This window comes from Anopheles moucheti, chromosome 3, assembly GCF_943734755.1.
Source record: "Anopheles moucheti chromosome 3, idAnoMoucSN_F20_07, whole genome shotgun sequence".
NCBI classification, from domain to species: Eukaryota; Metazoa; Arthropoda; class Insecta; order Diptera; family Culicidae; genus Anopheles; species Anopheles moucheti.
In genome coordinates, this window is record NC_069141.1 from 69,857,375 (window position 1) to 69,880,333 (window position 22,959).

General features: G+C 45.7%; 2 protein-coding genes across 3 annotated transcripts; both read right to left on the reverse strand.

The window, feature by feature from the left end:
• Nucleotides 1-47: 47 nt before the first annotated feature.
• LOC128302058 (protein draper) lies at nt 48-8,910 on the reverse strand. Of its 2 annotated transcripts, XM_053038777.1 has the most exons (11): nt 8,728-8,910; nt 8,023-8,318; nt 7,682-7,928; nt 7,147-7,617; nt 6,898-7,043; nt 6,248-6,670; nt 5,404-6,108; nt 3,128-3,487; nt 2,940-3,056; nt 2,201-2,524; nt 48-1,645 (listed from the first exon to the last, which is right to left on the reverse strand). In XM_053038777.1, the coding sequence occupies exons 1-11, from the start codon at nt 8,892-8,894 to the stop codon at nt 1,638-1,640; spliced, it is 3,264 nt and encodes a 1,087-aa protein (XP_052894737.1). In that variant the 5' UTR covers nt 8,895-8,910; the 3' UTR covers nt 48-1,637. The 2 variants fall into 2 exon arrangements, with proteins under 2 accessions (XP_052894737.1, XP_052894736.1); XM_053038776.1 differs by having other exon boundaries at nt 48-2,524.
• Nucleotides 8,911-20,988: 12,078 nt separating this feature from the next.
• LOC128302059 (solute carrier family 25 member 35-like) lies at nt 20,989-22,349 on the reverse strand. Its single transcript, XM_053038778.1, has 2 exons — nt 21,635-22,349; nt 20,989-21,560 (listed from the first exon to the last, which is right to left on the reverse strand). The coding sequence occupies exons 1-2, from the start codon at nt 22,347-22,349 to the stop codon at nt 21,364-21,366; spliced, it is 912 nt and encodes a 303-aa protein (XP_052894738.1). The 3' UTR covers nt 20,989-21,363.
• Between the last annotated feature and the right edge of the window lie 610 nt (nt 22,350-22,959).

The window sequence follows — 22,959 nt, forward strand, 5'->3', positions numbered from 1 at the left end:
GACTCTGGTTAAGAAAGAAAATACACTTTTTTTTTGTTGTTTTCCAGCAGTAAATAGTAATTCATCTAATTTCGTTTATTGTTCAATATTCAATCCAGTTCGATTTTTACATGCCACACGCCATTCACATATTTAAAGATAACCTTAACGCTTAGCTTAACACATTAACATGATTAGAAATTTGTAGTACAGAAAAAAAAGCAGAGAATCTGTTTTCCATCTCTTCGCCTTCACGATCGAATCGAATCGAGCGCTCGTTAAATATGAATGTTTCACAGTTCCCTTCCGTTTCTCCTGAACATTATTTATCCTTTTTCCTTGTATTGTTTTATTTTTCTTCTAGAAAATAATCTTATCGAAAACTTTTGTATTCTATCAAATTGCTTACCGTGTTTTGTGTGTGTTTGTGTATTTTTTTTTTTGCACTTTTCGTTTACGGTTTTCTCACTTCAAATGCATTACTTATGTTCGTCCTTGACTTTACAAAAAGCTACAGCTATAGTTCGGGGAGAAATGTTTCATTTTGCTCTAATGATTTTCATTGTCAAACGATTTGCTGCTTTATATGATTGCAATATTTTCATTAAACTAATTTAAATGTCACCCGTGCATTTATTAGCCATGCAGCGAATGGATGCGCCGAAAACGATGAGAAGAGCAGTAAAGATCGACGAAATCCTATGAAATTTAATTACATAGTGCACATACAAGGTAACAATTCATCGAATTTCCTTGAATTGTGATCATTCAGAGATAATTTATGTAATGAAAACCGGTACTTACAATAAAAGGGATTTGAAATCGTGCTTTGTTGTAATATAATTGACGCTACCTCCATCCGAACAAACAAAACAGGAAACGTTTTCCTTGTCCCTCTCATAGTAACTTATACTGCTACTTCTAGCTTTTCACCTAACCATTTCTTATAGGAAAACAGTTATGAAGATAGCAATTGCATACGCGACAGACGGAACCTAGCGGGAAAGATTCCCAATCAAACCCTCGAAATAGTGGCAGTTGCTGACAACATAAATCGTATCAAGGATCATACCTTATTGCGTTAATACAAAAACGAATTAAAACAATGTATTTCTCTACACTCTTACTATGAAACACTAACGGTTCCACATCTACACGCATGATATCGTTGTGAAGAATTGGAATTTAAAGAAAAACACACAAAACACATACACTCGCAAAAATAAACAAACAAGATTAAAATCAGTTCTGGGTCGCTCTTTTCTAACCCATCGCTCCGCGTGGTACGATGCGTTTGCTCCTTGCGACACCAAGTTGCAAAGGCTCGATAATAGAATTGCTCCTGTTCGCGCTCAGGCTGAGATTCAATAATGCTTAGTTTTGATACACTCTAATTCGCGCTTACGCCTTGCGGACTGTTTCTTTTTTTTTTCGTTCAACTTCGATTGCGCTTCTTCACTTCGCTACATTTTGGCACGTGGTTTGATGTACGCACTACGCCCTTCTTCGCCATGTGCCGTCGTTGCAAACGTGTATTCTTCCATTTGTTTCATCACAATTACAATTCTATAAATACACACATCCACACACACACGCGCCGGGTAGGCACACGCTATGGGACGCAATAGGTGTGATGAAACAGGCTCACCTAAAAACAGTTAAACACCTAAAAGTAAACGGATAGTGAACGCGGGAATGAAAACACCGACACCGTTGAACACCTTACACAACTACAAATGGCTGAAGGAAGGAAATGGATGAAGCAGGCGGGAAGGGCACTAATGAACGAACTGAAAAGGAACTGAAACGAAGGGGGAGGGGGGGGGAGGGGGATGGGACACATACGGGACATGGGAGATATATCACACAAAAATGCAATGCCAACTTGTGGGCAAAACAGCCACGGCAAAACGGCTAACACAGCGCACCCGGCGTGTATCTCAAAAGGGATTTCACGTGGCCCGAGCGCGGCACGGGATGGCCTAGAAGGGAGCTTGGTTTTTCTACTCCTTGATGTTGAGCTGATGATTGGGTATGTTTAGCCCACCAAACTCGGACGAATCGGAGGACGAACCGGACGGGCCGGGTTCGCAGCCGCCCGCCGTCATGGGCACGTAGAGATCGTCTCCGCTCGGTACGAGCCGCTGACGTTGCTGGGACGGTGAAGGTGGTAATGATGGTGGCGTTGGGGATGAGTTCGAGGACGAGGAAAGATCGTTACCGTGGTTCGGCGAGTCGGTGTTGCTACACTTCGCCTCAATCACGGACGGTACGGCCGGCAGCAAATTGTTCATCATCCTGGTCGGTGCGGACAGATTGTTGATGGGGCCACCGCCATTGCTAGACCCGCCCGTTGCCTCACGCAGCACATTAAGTGCCTTCGGTGAACCACCACCGGATGTACCGGCTATGGGTCCACCGATCAGCGTACCGTTAGGAGATCCGGGAATGTTTCGGTTGGTGTTACCATCGGGCATATGGAAATAGTGCGCCTTGTGTGAACTTCCCGGGCGAGAATAATCCAGATGGTCGTAGTGATCGGCATCTAGGACAAACAAGGAAAACAAATCGAGCATTAAACAGGACATTATTGAAGAGTTATTGCACACATTTCAGTATCGTTTTGTTTGAGAATGTTCAGGGCGAAGCAAACTTACGCGAGGTATAAATGTTATAGGCGTAATTTGAATCCCGCGAAAAAGTAGCTGCATGCGTAAGATTCAATTGAACATTTTAATGATTTATATTCTTCAAAGGATGTGCAAGGTTTAAAAGTGGTTTTAGAAAGCACCACTACGTTGTAAAAGTATTTTAAAGTAAAAAAGTAAGAGTGGTCGCCGCTATGCACAGAAATACGCTGAAGTGCTGTCCCGATTGCATACTGTTAGGCGCAAACACGAATAATCGAATATTGAACGAAAAATTTAACGGCTCACACACGCTTTCAGGTGCAAACTTACCAAGGGCATAAGATTCCTTTGACTTAATCTCATCATAAACATGGTCCAGGTTCGGGTTGGTTAGGTCCGCTTCGTAATTTTTCAAACTGTCCGCACCGTAGTGTGAAATGGAGTACGCTACAAATAGGTAAACAAAACAATTAGCATAATAACAAAATCATCCCATGCTTTCCACTTTCCACACTTACATTTATCCACACCGTACTCGTTGTCCGGGTAGCTGTACTTGTCCTGTTTTGGTCTAAGACGCGCGGACATGGCATTGCATATATTTTTCGGCAGCAGACCGGTGCGAGCATTTAGCGGCGGTACGATGGTTCCGTTCGGCGAAAGTGTACCATTTGCCAGTCCTCCGTTCGCACCACCCGTACGGGCGTACACGGGATTGTCGAAATGGCTCGGTTGCTCCTGTGTCATGTAGTTTACGACGTGGTTTACTTCCGCCTTTAAATTAGCGACGCGACGCCGGTAGTAGAGCAGCATCACGGCAAATATGCACAGGAACAGGACCGTCAGTATGACCGCCAATACGGAAAAGCTGGTGGAGCCTGCGAATGGGATGAAACAAGGTGGGAATAGAACGTTATTGAAGGTAGCGTGTAGGTGGCAACATGAGAAACAAGTCAGGACATCGCTAACACGGTGCTAACACGCAGTGCACACATATTTCTCGCGAGTGTACAATCGGTGATAATGCTTTCTTAATCTGCGGAAGAATCGCTTTGCGTGTGCTAGAGCTTACATACAATCGGTGGCATAAAAAACCTCACACAATACAGCACAATACACAGCAAATACACGCATTCAAATTACCAGCCAATCCTTCCGGCGCACTTATTCGTTCGACAACCACAGAAGATGAGTTGGTTTCATTCTCAACACTCTCCTGGCTGTCTTTTCCGCTTCCATTTGAACCGTACAGAGCGCGAAACATTTTTTGCAGTATTGTAAAATATTGTTCTTGAGCTTTATGGAGTTCAAGAGTAGCTTCAGTGCCATGTGTAGAAGATTCAGTGACGGGATTATTGTGTACTTCTGTGTGTGAGGAACTTTCCCGCCCATCAGTGAAGATTCCTTTTTCTTCCTCAACAGGGGCTTCTGAAGAATACCCAGTTTCGACCAACCCTACTGTGGACTCTTGGTCTTTAGTAGCCGTTTCTGAATTCAACCATGTCGCGGATGTTGTATAAGGTAATTCCATTATTACAGCGCTGTCTTCTCTTGGTGTGAGCAACTGATCACCAGAAACTCCTTCAGTTGACCTTTCCAAACTTGGTCCATCATACACGGAGGGTGTTGTCTTGAGTACTATATCTGAGGTCAATTCTTCTTCTGTGTTCGTTTTAGAATTTTCCGGCATTTTATAGGTTGCATCAGTTGTAGTTGGTTTATCGCTTATAAAGACCGGCGTTACTTCTTTTTGTGAAGTATTGGTGTGTCCACCAGTAACGATTCCTTTTTTCGGCAATTCCTCATTAGGTCTAGGAGTTCCTTGGTCTTTAGCAACAGTTTTTGAATCCAACCCAGTCGCGGTTGTCAAATAAGGTGATTCCTTATCCAATTCATCACCAGCAACTCTCTCAGTTGAACTTTCCACAGTTGACTCATCATAAACGGAAGGTGTTGGGTTAAGATCTCTTCCAGGGGACAATGTGTCAGCTGTACTCGCTTTAGACTGCACCGTTTCACGATAAGTTACAGCAGTTGTAGTTTCTAAATCGCCTTTAATGATCGTCGTCGTTACATCTTTCAAGCTGATCAATCTTATTACAATCTTCTGTCCCACTTGCAACAAAATCGTCCTGTTTCCATCACAATCACATTCCTCGTCGGCTCTTGTTTGCAGATCCACATAAGTTACATTGACTGTTAACTTTTCATCCATTGCTACCTGGTAACTGGTGCTGTTGATGAACGTTTCCATAAAATTTGAGCTACCGATCATTGAACCCCTGCCCGGCGCCGCGTCCGTCAAGGTAACGTAGGAGTTCATTTGCACGAGTGTTAGATCGAGAAAGCCATCGTCACGAAACAGCAGAGTTATCTGTTGCCCCGGCCGAAGGGAATGTGTCCTGTTGTAGTTGGACAGAAAGCTGTTGCCGTACAGCGAGAATTCCAGGGTAATGTTGTACACGGCTGATACTTTAGGACGGTTTTTGTCACTGGTAGCGATGAGATGATGGTCTCGTTCGGGATGTTGCCCAAAGGAATCGTTTAGCAGGTCTATTCGAATGTTGTACAGTTTAGGAATATGATCGAACGAAAGCTGGGTGCTGTTGGATGTTGAGCCTTCAGTAGATGTAGGATTTCCGTCATTTACTAAACGTATCGCCAAGAAAGGATTTAGTAATATTAATTTAAAGCCCATCTTAACCCAACTAGGCTCAACCAATCCTCAAAGACTTATTTCTAAATATATTATACTAATCAACTAATATGTGAACTCCATGGCTGTCCTGCTTACCTGATTCGATCTCCTGAGTAAGCTTATTCGTCATACGTTCGTCACAGTTCTTGCCGGTCCAGCCCACCATACACACGCATCCCTTCGCCGCGTGGCACACATAGTTGCCGGACGGACACTGGCAGGTAAACATGCAATGATTACCGTAGAACCCTTCCGGACACACCTCCTCGCACCGGTGTCCCATCCAACCGGCCTTACAAATGCAGGCGCCATCGTTCTTACGGCAATCGGCATTATTGTGGCAGTTGCAGCGCTGGCTGCAGTTCGTACCGTAGTACATGTCATCGCACGCCTTCGTACAGTTCAAACCCATCCAGCCCGGTGTGCACTGGCATTCGCCGGTGACGTGGTTACATTCGCCACCATTCTTACAGTCGCATGCCTTCGCGCAGTCCTGCCCGTAATATCCGGACGAGCAGGGATGCTCGCAGGTCAGCCCGATATAGCCCGGCGAACAGGCGTACTGGCCGGTGATTGGGTTGCAGGTGCGATTGGTTTCCGGCGAGCCGGCGCACCGTTCCATGCAACCGTGCCCGAAGAAACCCTTCGGGCAGGGTTCGTTACACGCGGGCCCGGTCCAACCGCGCGAACAGATACACGCACCGGTGGTCGGATCGCAGGACGAATTGTTGTGGCAGGTGCAAATTTCGCTACAGCTTTCACCGTAGTATCCTAGCGGGCAGCGACTTTCACAGCGGACACCTAAAAAGAACAAATAAAGCCGCAGGTTAGTGCGTGGACGGATTTGGAAAATTCATCTTTTGAAGTAATTCGATCGTTTTAATTAATTGTTTGCCATTTTGGAACCCCTCTACTCCATCCACCCCAATCGACAACTCACCGCCCCACTCGCGCTTGCAAATACAGCGTCCGGTCGTTGCGTTACACGCCAAAATATTGTCCAGATGGCAATCGCACAACTGTTGACAGTTTTGCCCAAACCGACCCGGTGTACACTTGTTCTCGCACAGTTCGCCCGTCCATCCAGCCGGGCACGTGCACTGCCCGTTAATCGGATTGCACACACCACCGTTGTGGCAGAGACACTTTTCCGTACAATCGCGCCCATAATGCTCAGCGTCGCACGGCCTATCGCACTTGATGCCCTGCCAGCCGGGTGCGCAATTGCATTTACCCGTATCACCATCGCAGGTGGCCCCATTCATGCACTGGCACCGTTCGCTACAGTTCTGACCGTACATGTTGTTAGAGCAAGGTTCTTCGCAGCTTTCGCCCTTAAATCCGGATATACACAAGCACGTTCCTTTAGTTGGAAAAGTTGGAAACCATCATGCAGGAATGAATGAAAAAGAAACAAACAAAAAAACGTAAAAAATTAATATAAAAAGAAAAAAAATACTTAGATAACAGAAATAATTTTAAATACTTTAAATATAACAAAGGTAATAAACATGTAAACGTAGCATAACATAAAAACAAACATATAGAATAGAACATAAAAAGAATATAATAATGAAAGGCTAAACAAACCGTCAATGTGTGAACATGGAGAGGAATTCTTGCAGTTGCAGGTCAGCTGACAGTCCTGCCCGTAGCGCAGGAAGCGGCAAGGTCTATCGCAGGCACTATTGCTCCAGCCGGGTTCGCATAAACATTTCCCGGTCCATGGATGGCACCTGTTCGATTCATCATCCCGGTGTTAACCACAGAATAAATGGAAACAATAATCAAACGTAAGCATAAAACTCAACCAAACTAAAACATTATGGCGTAGCGTACATTTTTGTGTTGCTCCACTTGCAGTCACAGATGCCGGTACAGTTGGCCCCGTACCGATCGATGGGACAGATCCGTTCGCCACAGTCCGCCCCGGTCCATCCGTCCGGGCACGTACATTTACCGTCGGACGAATCGCACAGCGCCTCGTTCAAGCAGCGGCACGTCTCCGTGCAGTTGATACCGTACTGATTGTTCGTACAGGAGTCGAGACACTTCGTACCCATGAACCCGGGCGCACAGATGCACTGGCCCGTCACCCGATCACAGTCGGCACCGTTGAAGCATTCGCAACGGTTCGCGCACTCCAGCCCGTACAAGCCGGGCTGGCAGCGGTTCGCACACACCGTACCGGTGTAACCGGCCGGACATATACACTCACCCGTCACTGGATCGCACGTACCACCGTTCTGGCAGCGACATTTCGACTGGCACTGCTTCCCGTGCGTACCGGCGGGGCATGGTTCCGTGCAGCTAAAAGTAAAAGCAAAACGATTTAATATCGCAACGGTGTGAAAATGCGTCAAACGTCACTTACAGTGGTCCGGTAAATCCTGGCGCGCAGTAACATTCCCCGGACACATTGTCACACTTGCCACCGTTTTCACACTGGCAAATTTCGACACAGTTCTGCCCGAACCGATCGCTCGGGCACGTTTCCTCACAGTAGCGGCCCTTGAAGCCACGGTTACACTCACAGCTCCCATCCGCGGCGTTGCATACGGAACCGTTCCGACACTTGCACGGTTGTTTACAATCCGATCCCCATACATTCGGCGGACAGCCTGAAAGAGTACGGAAAACAAAACACGTTTTACTCACACACAGTTCCATTAGAAAAAAAAGCAGCAAACACCATTCGCACCCAAGGACACTTACTAATATTACAGGTTTTGCCAGCAAACCCTTTGTTACAGCGGCACACATCCGGATTGACGCAGGTGCCATTGACGCAGCCCGACTTACATTCCGGTACGCAGTGGCTTTTACTCTCGTCCAGCTGATAGCCGACGCAGCATTTCTTTACGATGCGTTGCTTGATGATTGTTTGCGTTTCGTTCACGGTTCGGATCTTGATGCGATACGCCGAACAGCGGGGCGGTATGCCGAGACACCATTTCTGGTACCGTTCCTGGTACGCTTCCTCTCTCGGTGTCGTTATCGTGATGGGGATGCTGTCAAATTAGAACAACAATAATAATATACTTGTATTAATATCTCATTCCTTAACTTATTTATTTAAATATTTCTACTTTGTTCTCGCAATATTTGAAGTTTTTATTAAGCTACTTCTAATTTCCTTTACTTATATCTCTCGCTGTAAAACTCTTCCACTTTTTGCCATCGAAAGTCGGTGCCTCATAACTGAGGGAAACCCAGTTTCACCTTCGTTTATGCACCCCTGATTGCAGGCAGCGATTGGTCAAGCTTGTAGCGGGCAATTTCAGCTAACACTTCCAATCCCCTACGCGAGTAATTAATTTACCTCGAAGGTAAATCGACGCAACAGTTAAGTGTACCCTGTGTCACTACCGCACACTGTTACCGGCCACGTTGCCGGTAGTCTCTCACCATCATACTTACTTATCCACTTCCTTGCAAACGTTCGGTCCCTCCAGATGATCATCCTTGACGTGGTCGGTGTACGCCAAAACGCGACTGTTGCTGCTGATGGACGCCAGCAGTATTATCAACAGGAAGGATCGGCCCAGCACCATCTGCATCCACGGTTTTTTTCGTGCACGTGCCATTCTGTGCTTCGGAATCTGTCACACTGCGCACCGCGCGCACTAGCGATTGTTCACTTGTTTGCTTTACTGCAAACCCTGCAATGCACCTGTTTGTCTTTTCTGTTTAAAGAGAAAGGAGGGGGTGGAATTTCATTCATAAATACTAGCAGCGTTTGAGTGTGTTACTATATATATGCTGTATTCTGGTGCTAACAGTGAAGGTGTAAACCACCCTCTCTGTTGTACCTTCACTAGCCCTAGCACCAACACACACTGCGCAGTTCTAACAGATCTGTAATCCCTTTATGATCAGCACACACACACACACTTAGAGCTACACTGCCTCGTCATCAGTCAATCAACCACTTGTCCGCGGTCCCGTACACGATGACGACTGTCCGACGGCAGTTCCGATGTTTTCTTTGTTCCGCACGTCACCAATCACGATTACACTCGCTGTCCTGTGCAAGAGTCCCGCACTATCTGATATCTGTTATTCATCACACCCGTACGTTCGCGATTGTGTAATACGATGCTCGCTGATCAACCATCACAGAGTTGGCACATTCGCGATCGTGTACATCTTTGCCGCTAGAATCCGTTATTACAAGTGCCGCGCTGGTGTTGACGTTAGCGATCGCTGGAAGAAAGTGAACAAACGAAAGAGAAGCGTAAGAATTGGTTAGCTAGCGGATCTGATGAGGTATTTACGAAGGTAGAAGACGAACGAATGATCTTCCACCGTAACGGTACGCTAGGCAACGACGACAAACTCATGTTAGAGGAAGCATCTAATTAGCATAACTGCGCTGATGTCGGAATGGCGAACGATATTCTGCTGCTAGTAGGCTGGGGTTTGGTGAATCATAGTGTCTAGCTAAGTATAGATACCCAAACGTACCGGAAATCTTGAGGATATTTGTCCTTCAACGATTTACAGCAGGATTTGCCTCCCATTAGCTATGTTTTTCAACAATTAGACCATAATAATAATAATGTTACCAACATATAGAGGACCTGTTTGTATCTCATTAAAGTAATTTCATCATGGCACTCTATTGTTCTGACAACCAATTCTTTTGATGCTCCTAGCGTAAAATCAAAGTTCTTTGTTAGTAGACGAAAGAATCCTCAGAGTTCCAATATAAAGACGTACCTACGAGGAGTACTTTGGAGCTCAACTTTTTATGATAATGGAAAAAAAAACATTGCCATTCATTCCAGATAACTCTGCTGGTTCTGCAGTTTCTTTGTTTCTTTCTCAACGCATCACCTCTTCCGCCTTGGAGGCTTTATTGGAGAATAACTCTATCTTGCTATTTCTCACCGACGCCGGCATAAGATGATAATAAATCATTGCCTATCGTTACACCGCGTCAGTTCTGCTATGCATTTGACGCGACAATTTCTTTGTTCGACCATTGGTGGCCGATATACAATCGCTAGTTTGTTTACAATCCACAAACCCGATAACTAATATCGCAATGAAATGCAGCAAAATCAGAAAACCTTCACGCGCAGTGTATCGAGTTCCAGGAAAGTTTACAGGAAGAGCTAACTTCATGTCGTTGTTTTTTTTCTGTTCTTCAGATGCCATTCCGTCGACTAACCGACTGGTGAGATGCAGGAGGCTCTCGTTAAGTAATGGAAAAATAATGCCACCGCAGCTCAATTAAGCCGATCTGCGTTCCGCACGATCGATTAGACACACCGCACAGCTACCACAAAACAACACATTCCAGAATACGTGTTGCGCGTTCGAAATTGGACACCGGAGAGGCATTGGAACTGTTGTTGATACTTCGTTCTCAGTGTGAAACTTTGCGTCGGTTGACAATTGCAGTCACAACATGGAAGTGCCTTTTTGAAGCGTGCTCAATGAATCACAGGGATAGAATTCAACTGAGCCAATTGCTTCCCTGCTGCACTGGGTACTCCCCCGGACATGGGGGGTGTCTACGACAAGTGTTCCTTGTTTGAGTTGTCGTCTTTATCGCACTGGCTGGTAGTTGTTTGCGTGTTGCGATCAGGCGCATACGCTGCCAATATCTACAAGACAGTTTCGGTCGGCGGCTAACGATACGATATGAAAGATATCACACGATAAGGGCTCCGTTTAAATGGCACTTAACTGCGTATTGAGGATTATGCCCCAAAGTACATCCGCACAGTACGCACTCGGCCTAGTATATTGCTATACTCACAAGCAACAAGAATAAATGATAAATGGTGGAACAGCCTCGAGCCAACATGTCTTCCGGCAATGACTCAAGAATCGGTCGCTCACAGCATGTCGCTGCAGTTGTCACCCCACAGAGTTCGGCATGTGTTTATGGGCTTTGTTAGTTGTGTGTTGCAATCGACACCATTATTACAGTTAATGCTGGTTCCGGTGCAGCCAGGGCTATTGACCAACAGTGCGGTCTGTTGCGAGTCATCACCCGCAATGGAAACGTGGTTTAGACACGTCCAAGAAGCCAAAGGGCAACGGTCTGGGGAGTCTTGACGGTTATCAGCAAGCAGCGCATTAGACGAGTGGCCGCAATAGCCGACACTTGAAGACATCCCAGATATAATAGTGCAGCTATCATTTGGAGACGGAGGGTACCGCTGCCTGGATCTATTCCTGTACAACGAACTGTAACGTTTTCTCGATTCCTGACTCATCTCCGTAGCGCCATTATGAAACGATCTCTTAAGCACCTACGTGCTTCCAAAACTGTTCCCAACCATAAACCCCACCGAAAATAAAGGTTTTTTGTTTTTGTATGAAGCAAATAATGCCTCCATATCCTCCACACTTTCGTTGCACTTGACGTGACCTCATTGCGGTGTTGATTTCTGATTTTTTTTGGTTTTTGGTGGTTGGTGGTTATAGTGTTTATTATTTCTTTTGTGCGTTCATTAATTGCGACCCACTACCGTCACGAGCCGCGGCTGTTTCGTCAGGAGTTTGGATTTTATTTTCGTTGTTTCGCCAAGTCAGCTCGATTTTGAAGTTTTGACCTCCACAAGCGATTAGCTGAAGCGCTCGTGCGTAATTCGGTTCGTGTTCCGCCTTTCGGCGATGGGGCTCTCAACCTGCAGTTGATTTATTCTTATGATGTGCAGTTTAACAAATAAATTCCAATTGTGGTGCGGCAAAAGCATTCCTCATCGTTGAGCGCAGTATTTGAAAGTATTTGCGATACGTATAGACCAGGAATCTCCAAACTTTTTAGTCCACTACCCCTAATTGGGGGCCATTTACACCGACTCTAGAGGCTCTTGAGGGCCGCAGTTTGAAGACTCCTGGTAACGACGAAGCAAGCGACACAAAGATTTAGATTTATTAATTATTTAACACCGATCTGCTCGATCGGTGCTTTGACGTTGGTTGCAACATGTTACTTTTAAAACAACAAACGGGGTTTTAGCTGGCCATAGAAACTGTAAATTGACGCTCAACGATCGGATATCGGTGTCAAATGGCGTTGGAACTGTTCCTTCTTCGGCTCGGTAGTTTGTTTCATTTGTTAGCTTTAAAGAGTTGTTAGACCATGCGCACCGACTCGGTGTTGTGTTGGTGTTGGGAGTTAAGATCGCAAAAAAACGAGCTTCTTCTGATGTCCAACAAGAATGGCACGGGGTGCGGCAACATAGTATGACGATCTCAAATTAACACCCCACATCAGACAACACACAATGTCCTTTGATTTCCCATTGTCTGTGTGTTGTTGTGCTAAGTTGCACACCTCCGAAAATGGTTTCGTTGCGGTGGTTGTGTCAGTAAGTGATGCTTAGTACACACACACTCCTCTAATTCAAATGGGTAATGGCGTGTTGGGTCTGTGCCAAATAATAATTCAGATGGAAACAAGTTAGCAAACGATCCACACGAGAGTGTCGTCACTTTCGCCAGCGTGCGTCTACAGCTGTACGTGTTTTGGTTAACATTCCCCCTTCATCTCGTGCGAAAATCATGTTTTCTTCATAGCGCATCATCAACCAATTGGCTGATTGGGTGGGTATGACGCATCAAACTGTACTAAATCTCATCCCGTATCTCTTATGCTTCTTCCACATCGCCGTGTGCGAATGAGTCATTCATCTGGCAAAAGTGAAATACTTGGTCTAACCGCAGGAGTTGTCAGAGCACGTGAGAGATCTTGACACTTCGCACCCTACGACGCATCCACGTCTAAAACCTCCCCGAGATAAACCGATCTATATAGACATCTGCCAGTTTGGAGTTTTCGTGAAAAGGGGAGAACGCCAGCTGAAAACAGTCCGTATCCAAATGTGACCGTATTCTTGGAAGCGACATATTCGCGGCCCATCCGTCTTGACCACGCTGTGTGAGATAATTGGCGCCAAATATGTTCGCGGACACTGGTTCATTCATCACCAGCCGGGTTTAAGTTGACTCCCGCCTAGAGTAAACTAAACTACACAATCGTTCCCCATTGACTAGCGAGAGGATTTACAGCAAAAAGAGGGTCAAGAAATCCAACCAACACACCACCGATCTGAGACGTACACACTCTACAAATCCGGTGCAATGTGTGTTTCGTGAAGGTTTTCTCGGCTACGCGGAAATTTTCTTGACTCATTCCCCGGCTCCACAGTCGATCGCTACCCGGGAGAAGCAAGTTACGTTCGAACATCTGTTTATTGTTCCCGGACCGACCGGAGCGGCATAGAGCGCACGTGGGATGATCCGTGGGTGTAATATTTATTTCATCCCAAGATTAGCTGTACTCTCTCCCGCAGTTGCAACTTGAGCGCTAGAAGTTCCAAGTAAAGGTGGACAGTGTCCATGCAATAAGCGACTCGAGCATGTAGATAAACCCAACGATGAACCACAGTGAGCCCGTCAGGATGCTGAAGGCGAGCAGGAAGACAGCTTTGAGCGCAAAATAAGCGACGTAGGCAATCGTTCGGCACACTTTCCGAGCACTGAAATCGTCTGCTACGACCATTCTTCTCGGCAGACAACCCTGCATAGGACGCCATCTTTCGAAAGAGTTTCGGCTACTGCGCGACGACGCGGAATATCCACCCCATAATGTTCCGAATGCTCCGGAGTACGATATCAGTTGATGTACAGGATCGTAACGGCTGTAAACAATCTTCGGAAGCAACTGTCCAGCAATATTCAGTAAGACACGTAACCGCGGTATTATTAGTTTTCGAAGCTACAAAAGAGGCACCGAAGAATAAGTTGTTATCATCAGGATCAGGATAATACATCTAACATTTCATATAGCCTACTATGTCAGACGATTGCATTCCCAGAGATGCGTTGGATATGAGCTTGGGTTCCGGTAAGACATGCGTGCAGTTACAAGTTGTTAATACCATTGGAATCATTACAGCGCGACACGACGGGCATCGATCCGGCAGTTTTGGTTGCATAATGTTCGGACTAAGCCCTTGATGCGCACCACCCCCTGTGGCTGTGGATGAGGTAAGAAATTATTGTGTGAAACAGTTGTAACCCGAGAACTGGCCCTAATCTAGGGGCGGTGTGGAGCGAAGTCATTCGCCAATGCGTGTGTAAGTTACGCCGCACCGCCGTGTTGTGTTTGGGATATATTATTCAATCTATTTTCATTGCACTCTCTGCTATTTTTATGACACGCCAGCACGGACGACCGTTCTGGCAGTTCCTCTCTGTCGTGTCCGGTTCATCCGGCTAAATTGGGAGGGCAGCAAAATTATTTACTCACGCAATGCGTTCGCACAAAAAAAAAACTGAGAGGGGAAAATTGCATACCGTTGGTAGAATTATTGCTTTTATCGGTAGATGCACTGCACACGCACTGCAAACAAACGCTCAGGACTCCTGAGGAAAATTCCTTGCTACTGAAGTCCATTGTATATAGGAGCTGTCAGAGACGAGAGAAATCATAGCTTGCTTCGAATGAAACGTGCTCTGCTCGTCTCGCGCGAAATACTCTCGAGTAGACTACATTCCGTTTCCAAGGAGATGCATATGCCAGATGATGTTTCTCCACCTCCAAAGCACCTCCAGAGAATGTGAAGAATTGTTGTTATTAATTGCCCGCTTATTAACACATCGGCTGCATCCGGAAGCCCCCATAAAAATGATTATCAGTTTGTAATGGCTTCATTCGGTACGTCTGATCGGTTCCGAACGGCTTCAGGCGCCACAGCAGGGCGCTACGCAAACAATGCAGGTCATGATGGTGGAAACTGGCTGTATTTATGTATGCTTCCAAGTCATCCGTACACAGGGAAACCCATAGCGAAAACTGAACTCTAGGAAATCATTAACGTTTTTTCCCCCATTCTGTGATTTATGCTATATTTAGTGAGGCCAGCAATCAGCAGTCGAGTACCAGCATACATTGCTGATAAACAGCTTTTTAACTTTCCTTTGGTATCCTTCTATCTTTGGTGTACACATTATGTCCAGACGGACCAACGGAAACCCCCGGGGGGACAGTTTTTATTTCCCCCCAAATGCAGGGTTTGGCAATAGATAGGATATGGCGTGCCTGACTTATTGAATCGCGCAAGCAAATAAGATAAAGTGAGAGAGTGATAGTGAAAGAGCAAAATACTTTACGGTATCGCAACAACTAGATATGGAATCGCGTGCACAATTTAGTGAATGCCAATTCTGCCAGGAGTGTTTACGTACATGCGGATTCAACAGTTGAGTAAAATATAATGAAATTTTCAACGATTTAATTTAACGATCAAAATAAAACACAACTATTTCTCATTACTCAAAATTATTTTTAATTTCCGATCTGCACGACTTTTGCTTCAAATTTCGTTAAAGTTTGTAAAGTTGAGTTTTAAACTCAACTCTTGAATCCGCATATGCGTAAACAACCTGACAGAATTGGCATTCACTAAATTGTAAATTGTTTTGCGCTCTCACTATCAATCTCTCGCTTCATCTTATTCGCTTGCGCGATTCAATAAGTTAGGCACACCATATCCTTTCCATTGCGAAACCCTGTAAATGTATCATTACACGCACTGGCTTATAAATCCTACTACTGACCCAATCTACCACACAAGGCGACCATCAATCAGCAAATCTGAAGTTGTTACTTCCTGTGATGATGTTCTTACTAAAAGTTTAAACCGAATTCTGTTTGCTGGACATGAGAGACAATTTCGCGCAACAGTGTTTGCTTCAATTTCGTTGGGTTTTCCTTTATTTCACACTGTGGTGCCTGTTATCACGCGTGTTACGTCGCTTTGTAAACAGTCAATGTTTTAACCCGCGCTGCTCTTTTTTGTACAAAAACAAACAATGGAAATATTAAGTGACTTATTGTGACTTGAGAGCGGCATGAGCTATATGACTCATACGCTGCTGATACGATCGTGTAAACATTGACAATATACGCTAGAAAACGCAGCAAATCACCCTTCCACGAGATTATCAATTATTACGTACCTCAATTTCCATACACATTGGGCGTTATTTCACTGGACACCGAACACCGAAATCCTTTGTGCTTGAACTTGACTCATATATGCTCAACGCTCACTGTCCACACACATCAATCAAGCGGAAATGTTTATCCCGCACGTAAAAGTTCAAGGTAATTGCTCGATCGATATCACAGCATCGATTAATGTAATGCAGAGGGCAATCAAATGTGGGGTCCTAACACACATGTATTATCAACTCCTCCAGCCATAGCCTCTTTTCCACAGAGGAACCCTCGGACCACCCACCCCGGTCACGTTGCTATTAATTTTCCATCAAGAAACTTCATCGAAAAACGCTAACCTTTCTCTTGCAGCAATGTAATACCACCACTACCACGCGGATGCATAATTTATGTGACAATACACCCATATGCACACAGGTTGACACGCAGGCGTCGATTGTAATACGCGCTCAGCAATGCATTCAGCAACTCTCTCGTCCGGCGCGCAATAACGGAAATGCGATGACATAAAGTGCTTTATCAAAACGTTTTATTTTGCTGGAAATTTTCACATTGCATTGTATTCACAAACAACAGATTATAGGTTGTGATACTGTGGAACTAATTCACTGTTTCGCTGCAGCTGTTTGGTGATCATTCGCTCTCATGCTATTGTGCCATTGTTGAGGCGTTTTTAAACATTGGTTTGAGGCACATGGTTAGCAGGACTCCAGAACAGCGCATCGTTTGTGTAAATATCTGACTGTTTTGACATATCAAATGACACTCACAAATGATCCACAATCGGTGATCACTAAAATTGGAGACTCATTCTTTTTCTTCTTTGCTGGCACAACAACCTCAAGAAGAATAATGGATGCGCGGGTTGAGACGAAGGTTAGGCCGATCTCGTTGCATCCATGGATCGGAGTCACTTATGGCAGCTTGCTCCTATGCTTAGAAATATTTCGGCGAAATCCTACTGAACCTACTTGTACTTAAGAGTCCACCCGAACTTGTTGCACCCACGGGACTAAAACCCATGACATCGATTCCGATATTCTCGAACATGACTCTGGGTCAGTTCCTGAAATGAATCGTATGACTCCACCACGAATCCCAGATATTCCTACCATTTCTGGCTTTCTCAAACTCAAACAACCCGCAACAGTCCGGATGTGATTTTGGACCGGTCCTGTCATGTGAAGACCGACGTCGTTACCACAAACACCATTGAGCCGCGCCAAAATGGATGACTAAGAGATCCTAAAAATCTAACCTCTAGGATATAAATTTAAATGTTACCTATGCTGTTAAATAATAGCAAATTGAATTAGCTCAATTAACCTAAAAAACAAGTTAATTCCACCATTAAAAACACCCTACGAACAGCAACACTTTCGCTTTCATTTGAATGTGCATTCGCTTGAATGTGGATTAACGCCAAGTAAAAACCAAAGCACATGTAATTAGGCAACATCTTACGGCGTAGCAATAAAAACCAGCCCGCAAAACATTCCATTCCACACATACGCATTGAGGCCGTTTTTGTGACAACGCAGCTTTTCTGTAGGATCACTTTCGCTTCTCGTATAGCCTATTCCTTGGTCCATATTCGGTGGCTTTTTCTTGCCTCGCTGTGACTAATCTGACTTTTTTTTTCTATCGTTCCACCTTAGGGCTTTATGTTTCTTTCCACTGCCCGCCTGATCATTGATAACATTGAGTGGCGTGTGATGTAAATACATCTTTACCTGGGACTGAGACATACCGAGTGGGGGGAGGGGGCGAAATCGGGCACACACATTGGCCCACATTTGCCCGTTGCCGGAAGAAAGAAATGGCCGGGTGGTCTGAACACTTTCCGTTTCCACTCCGCACGGGTGGGGATGTTTGCTGGCCTTGCAACTGAATTCCCGTACACCCACTCGAATTTCCACCCCTCGGCGTTAGATAATGTTCCTCCCCGGCAGGGTTTCCTAATGCGCATAAATCGCATCGCTTTCTACACCCGTCGATATTGTATACTGCACCCGGTCGAGGGCAGGAGCCGGATCGCTTAGAAACAATGAGCTCTGCTCGATCTACACACGCGAACCTGTTGTACGTGCAGGCCGCGGTAGGTATCATTTTCCCACATGCACCTCTAATTTCAGCTTTAGGTTCGTGTTTTGTGGTTAGGTTAAGCAAGTACAGTACGGCAACCGCAATAGCGTCACGATATCGCATCAAAAGGGTAAAGAGACGTAGACGGCTCCAATAATCATGGATTGTTAACATTTCATCAGATTGGTTGCAATAACATTGCATTTATAATATTGTTTCTAAATATTTGCTTCCTTTAAGTCGTTTTACAACAGAAAATGTCCCATAGGTACAGATAGAATACAAAAGGTAGCGGATTTAAGCCTGCGCTTTGTCTCAGTAAAACAGTTCACCTTAAAAATGCAACTCATATGCGAAAAAAATCCTCTGTTATGAAATAGAATCGCTTCCAACTCTTCCTCGGGCTGTCGAGCTTCCTTCTCTACCCTCGTCTGACCTCAATAAGAATCTTGAAAGTGCGCTGAGGGCAAACAAGGAGAAAGGGAGACATAAGCAAAGCAAGTACCGTCACATATACGGGTAATAATTGCACTCCCAACCGACGCCATCACCAGAGAGCCCTTATGACCCGCGACTGTCTAAGCCCTCTACCCGCAACCACGGCAACCAGTCAGAGGCTCAGTACCCGCACCAAACGGGAACTGGAAAGTCCACCCTGTGTATTCCGTACCTACTCTTTCGCCGAGGATCGGGTCACTGGAACAAATGGGCCAAACTGTGCAAACATCCTCCCTTCAATTCCCCTTACTCACACACGGATGCAGCCAATGCACCCAGCCCGACGGGGATCACTTTTGCCACCGTAAACCGTTCCGCGTCCACACAACTTCTCGATCGATATTGTGATTTTGCTCACCGGGTGAACCAAACGCAATCAACAATTCATCAACGGTATCAATTGATTCTGTGCACAAACAAACAATCATAGCATGCGCCTCGATGAATGCGACAGATCGATCGATCGTGGACAATCTAGGACACGGCGGCCGCATGCAAAACGAAATGGAGAAAGTATTCACACTTACCCCACACACCTTACCGTTGTCGCATTCAAAATGGAGAAAGTAAATGGACGGCCATTTTGCGCAAAGAAAAAAAAACATGATTGAAAACTACACTCATCCGGAGCTTAGGATTTACATATTGGCAGCAGTTGGCAGACACACTTCACCACTGCCAAATCTATTCACCAACACGATCCACAACCTGCGACTAGTTTAGGCACACTAAACTTAGGTCACTTCATCATTTTAAACTTCACCAACTGGGATCCATCATTTTGCGTTTGGATCGAGCTCAGTACGATGCGTTCCAAACTTCCCAGAATCAATGCCCTCGCAATTCACTCGATGCAAGTTCACAGCTCAAAGCTTCTAAGGAATTTGTTTGCATGCTACAAACACTTGTACCCTTATACAGGTGAGAACGAGTTCGTTCGGCAAATTTACAGACCCGATTCCGCTATTGGGCCCGTTCACGTGTGGCTTGGCCTTATTTTTGTTTTCCACAGTAACCCTCAGATGTAAACATTGGGTTATGTTAACAATAGTGCGAAACATAACATAAGCGTATCTAATAGGTTTGTAATGGACCATTTGATGGGAAGAATGATAAATTAAGATAGTTGAGCTCTGTTTAGGTATTTTCGGGTTGTATTACTTTAGACCTTCAATTATATCGAGAGAAAAGTAGCGGCGTTCGAGAGGAGGACAATGTGAGGAGCCGCTACAATCGGGAGCTCTTTGACGAACTCACTGTCTTACAGCGGATTAGATTCGCCGGGCTCCGCGTGGGCTAGTCACGTCATCAGAATGACACCGGACGATCCAGCTCGTATAGTACTTTACATCAGCTCGGTACAAATCGCATACAAATCGAACTCAATATTACAAACTCGAATACATTTTTCGGCGTCAACAATGAAATGATAGGACTGATCCAAAATCCCATCCGAAGCAATCCTCCGCACGCAGGACTTAGCTAACCAGCTTACGAATAAATAAAGTCACAGAAAGCCAGGAATGGCAGGCCTCTAGACGTGTTGAGGTTGTTGTGCCGACAAAGAAGAAGAAGAAGATTGTATCTTGTTTGGAAAACCGGTTAAGATTACCGGACCTGTTAGAATGACATCGACCGATATCAAATTGGATTGAATCATAGAAGAAACTCGAGGCCACCAAAGGGATCTTAACTGAGCAAGTTTGTTGTGTTCTTATCCATTAAGGGGAACATCCAAGGCTTGATGCTGAGAACCTCGTGAGTTGAGTTATCGTTCCGTCTTCGAACTTCAACCAACGGCACTCACAAAATAATGCGAAGAAGTTGGCTAAACATCAATGGAGTCGATTGTTCGGATCTAGTTCGGACAGAATGTTCCAGACATGAGGATGATGCTATAAGGTTTACATTACTTCCGACATTGTCCATCCAGCCTAGTGAAAGTGATGTCATCAATTTCAAGTGCCCGGAAGTACTGCAAAGTGAATCAAATTCCACATTTCCGTTTGCTGCTATGCCTTTTCCACTTTGGCGAACTCTTGCATTGTATCCATCGCATACATCGGAAGATTACGTCTGTGCTAAAATCTAATCGTTTAACGACCGTATCGCTAGCTTCTTGCTGCTTATAAAAATAGGTTTCCCTGTTCCCGCACCGCATTTGTGGGCTATTATATAGCACCAATATTTGCTAAGCGAAGCAGGTGTGGCATGCATTTGAAATGCGAACTACTGGAGTGGAGTGGCGTGACTTCGTATGTGTGCGTATGTATGTAGGTTGATTTTTTACAAAAGCCAAGCCTTTTTTAGAACATCTACTGTGGTTGCTGATAAGATAAGCGGTTAAGACGAAGCTACACATTTGCCATGTCTTGCATCAATCGGTTTTGTATGTTGTGGCGCGCGCCACTCAGGTATGGTTGGGAATGGTATCTCCGGAGGAGTTTGAGAATGTTCTGGTTCCGCACGGTTCTCGCTGTTTCTCACTGTTTGCCGTAACGTTCGTGGAGACCCTTGAAGAACTCCCAGAAGGTGAGGTTGAGCATCGTGTGTGGAGCCACACGCAGGTACATTGGCACGAATCCCTTGTAGTAACCGTGGATGCCTTCCGATCGGTAGATCTTCAGGAAGCAATCGAAGATGTTGCTGTACAACAAACCTTTCCCGCTGGCAGATACGGCTGTGGAGAGAGTGTGTGAATGTGTTAGTATCGTCCCAGTGCAGACATTTAGCCACGTTCGAGATGAGGCACACCTTGGTTGGTCATGCGTGTCGTCACCACATCGCACGGTGACATTAGCACGCTGGTTAGAAATCCCGCCACAGTGCTGCTGGCCAGTGCGGTCAGCACGATAGACTCCTGGAACACTTGGTAGCGCAGGAAGAACTCTTTGCACGCACTGAACGATGACATCTGTGCGGATGATCCAACCATCAGCCGCGCGAGGGTGGCCGTATACCCTCGGAACAGTCCACGAATTCCACTCTGGCGGAAGATATTCACAAATGCCGACACGGTGCCACTATGGTGATGTTGATAGCGTGCCGTGTACGATCCGGATGTGACGGCCTGTAGCTGTGTCTTCACCACGTAGAATGGGCAGGATGCAGTAGCACTTGCCAGTCCAGCGCAACCTCCCCAGAACAGTGACAGCAACGGTGTCAGTGAGGGATGCTTGGTACTCCTCGTCCAACCGAGATTCTCCGCCGTCTGGTACGTCCCCAGCCGGACACCATTCATCGAGAACTGGTACATGAGGGCGGCCGGAAGCCCTTTCTGCAGGCCGCGCAAACCGTCCGTCCGGACCACGGTGATCACGGACTGACGGATGCCCTTGTAGGGCCGCTCCTTGAGATTCTGTTTCGCTATCAGCTCACCCTCCAGCTGTTGGCGTGTCTTGAGCACGTCGAACGGGTTCGTAAACAGCACGGCACACATCGACGAGGCACCGCCGAGCAGGAATTCCATCGTTGCTATCGAGAACTTTTCCAGGCGGCCTCAAGTGTTACGAACCTGCACAGGCCGGACCTTCCTGAAGTGCTACGCCAACTCCCGCGCAGCGCTGAAGAGTCGAGATACGAAGATGTTTCTAAACTGTGTCCGCTGGATCTGCTGCAGCGTAACGGTCAGCTGGCAGTGGTGGTTTGTGATAAGCGTGTTGGATAAGCATCGGGCATGAGTTGCAGGTCGCGACACAGTGCTCAGCTGCGAGAGCCTTATCTTATCTGCATGTCTTTTGTTTATTTTGGGACTAGGCGGTAGAACACCGATATATTTTGAGTTGCAGAAAGCGTGAGTTAAGAAAAAACAAAAGAGATAAATGCATATTACGACACATCCAATTTACCAGCCCAGTTAACTCTGGTTGCGATCGTGTTTTACTGCCATAAATCAAGCACTTCCCGCAAACATCCCACACATACAGCCAATGTGTTCCGCTGATTCCAAGATCATTTCTTCCCACCAGATCGGTCGTACTTTCACGTTTTAATAACATCAACACGTTCGGAAGCTTGTAAGACGACGGAGAATGGAGCCATGTAAAGTCCCAATTTGGGAAAAATGACCTACAATTCCA

Bases quoted from the DNA above. Each gene is read 5' to 3' on its own strand.
- LOC128302058 (XM_053038776.1), bottom strand. From the start codon at position 8,894: ATGGCACGTGCACGAAAAAAACCGTGGATGCAGATGGTGCTGGGCCGA. The intron at 7,618-7,681 runs GTAAGTGACGTT...TTTTACTTTTAG, and splicing joins CCAGGATTTACCGGACCACT to CTGCACGGAACCATGCCCCG. The intron at 3,488-5,403 runs GTAAGCAGGACA...TCCCATTCGCAG, and splicing joins TACTCAGGAGATCGAATCAG to GCTCCACCAGCTTTTCCGTA.
- LOC128302059 (XM_053038778.1), bottom strand. From the start codon at position 22,349: ATGGAATTCCTGCTCGGCGGTGCCTCGTCGATGTGTGCCGTGCTGTTT. The intron at 21,561-21,634 runs GTGTGCCTCATC...CTCTCTCCACAG, and splicing joins GACACGCATGACCAACCAAG to CCGTATCTGCCAGCGGGAAA.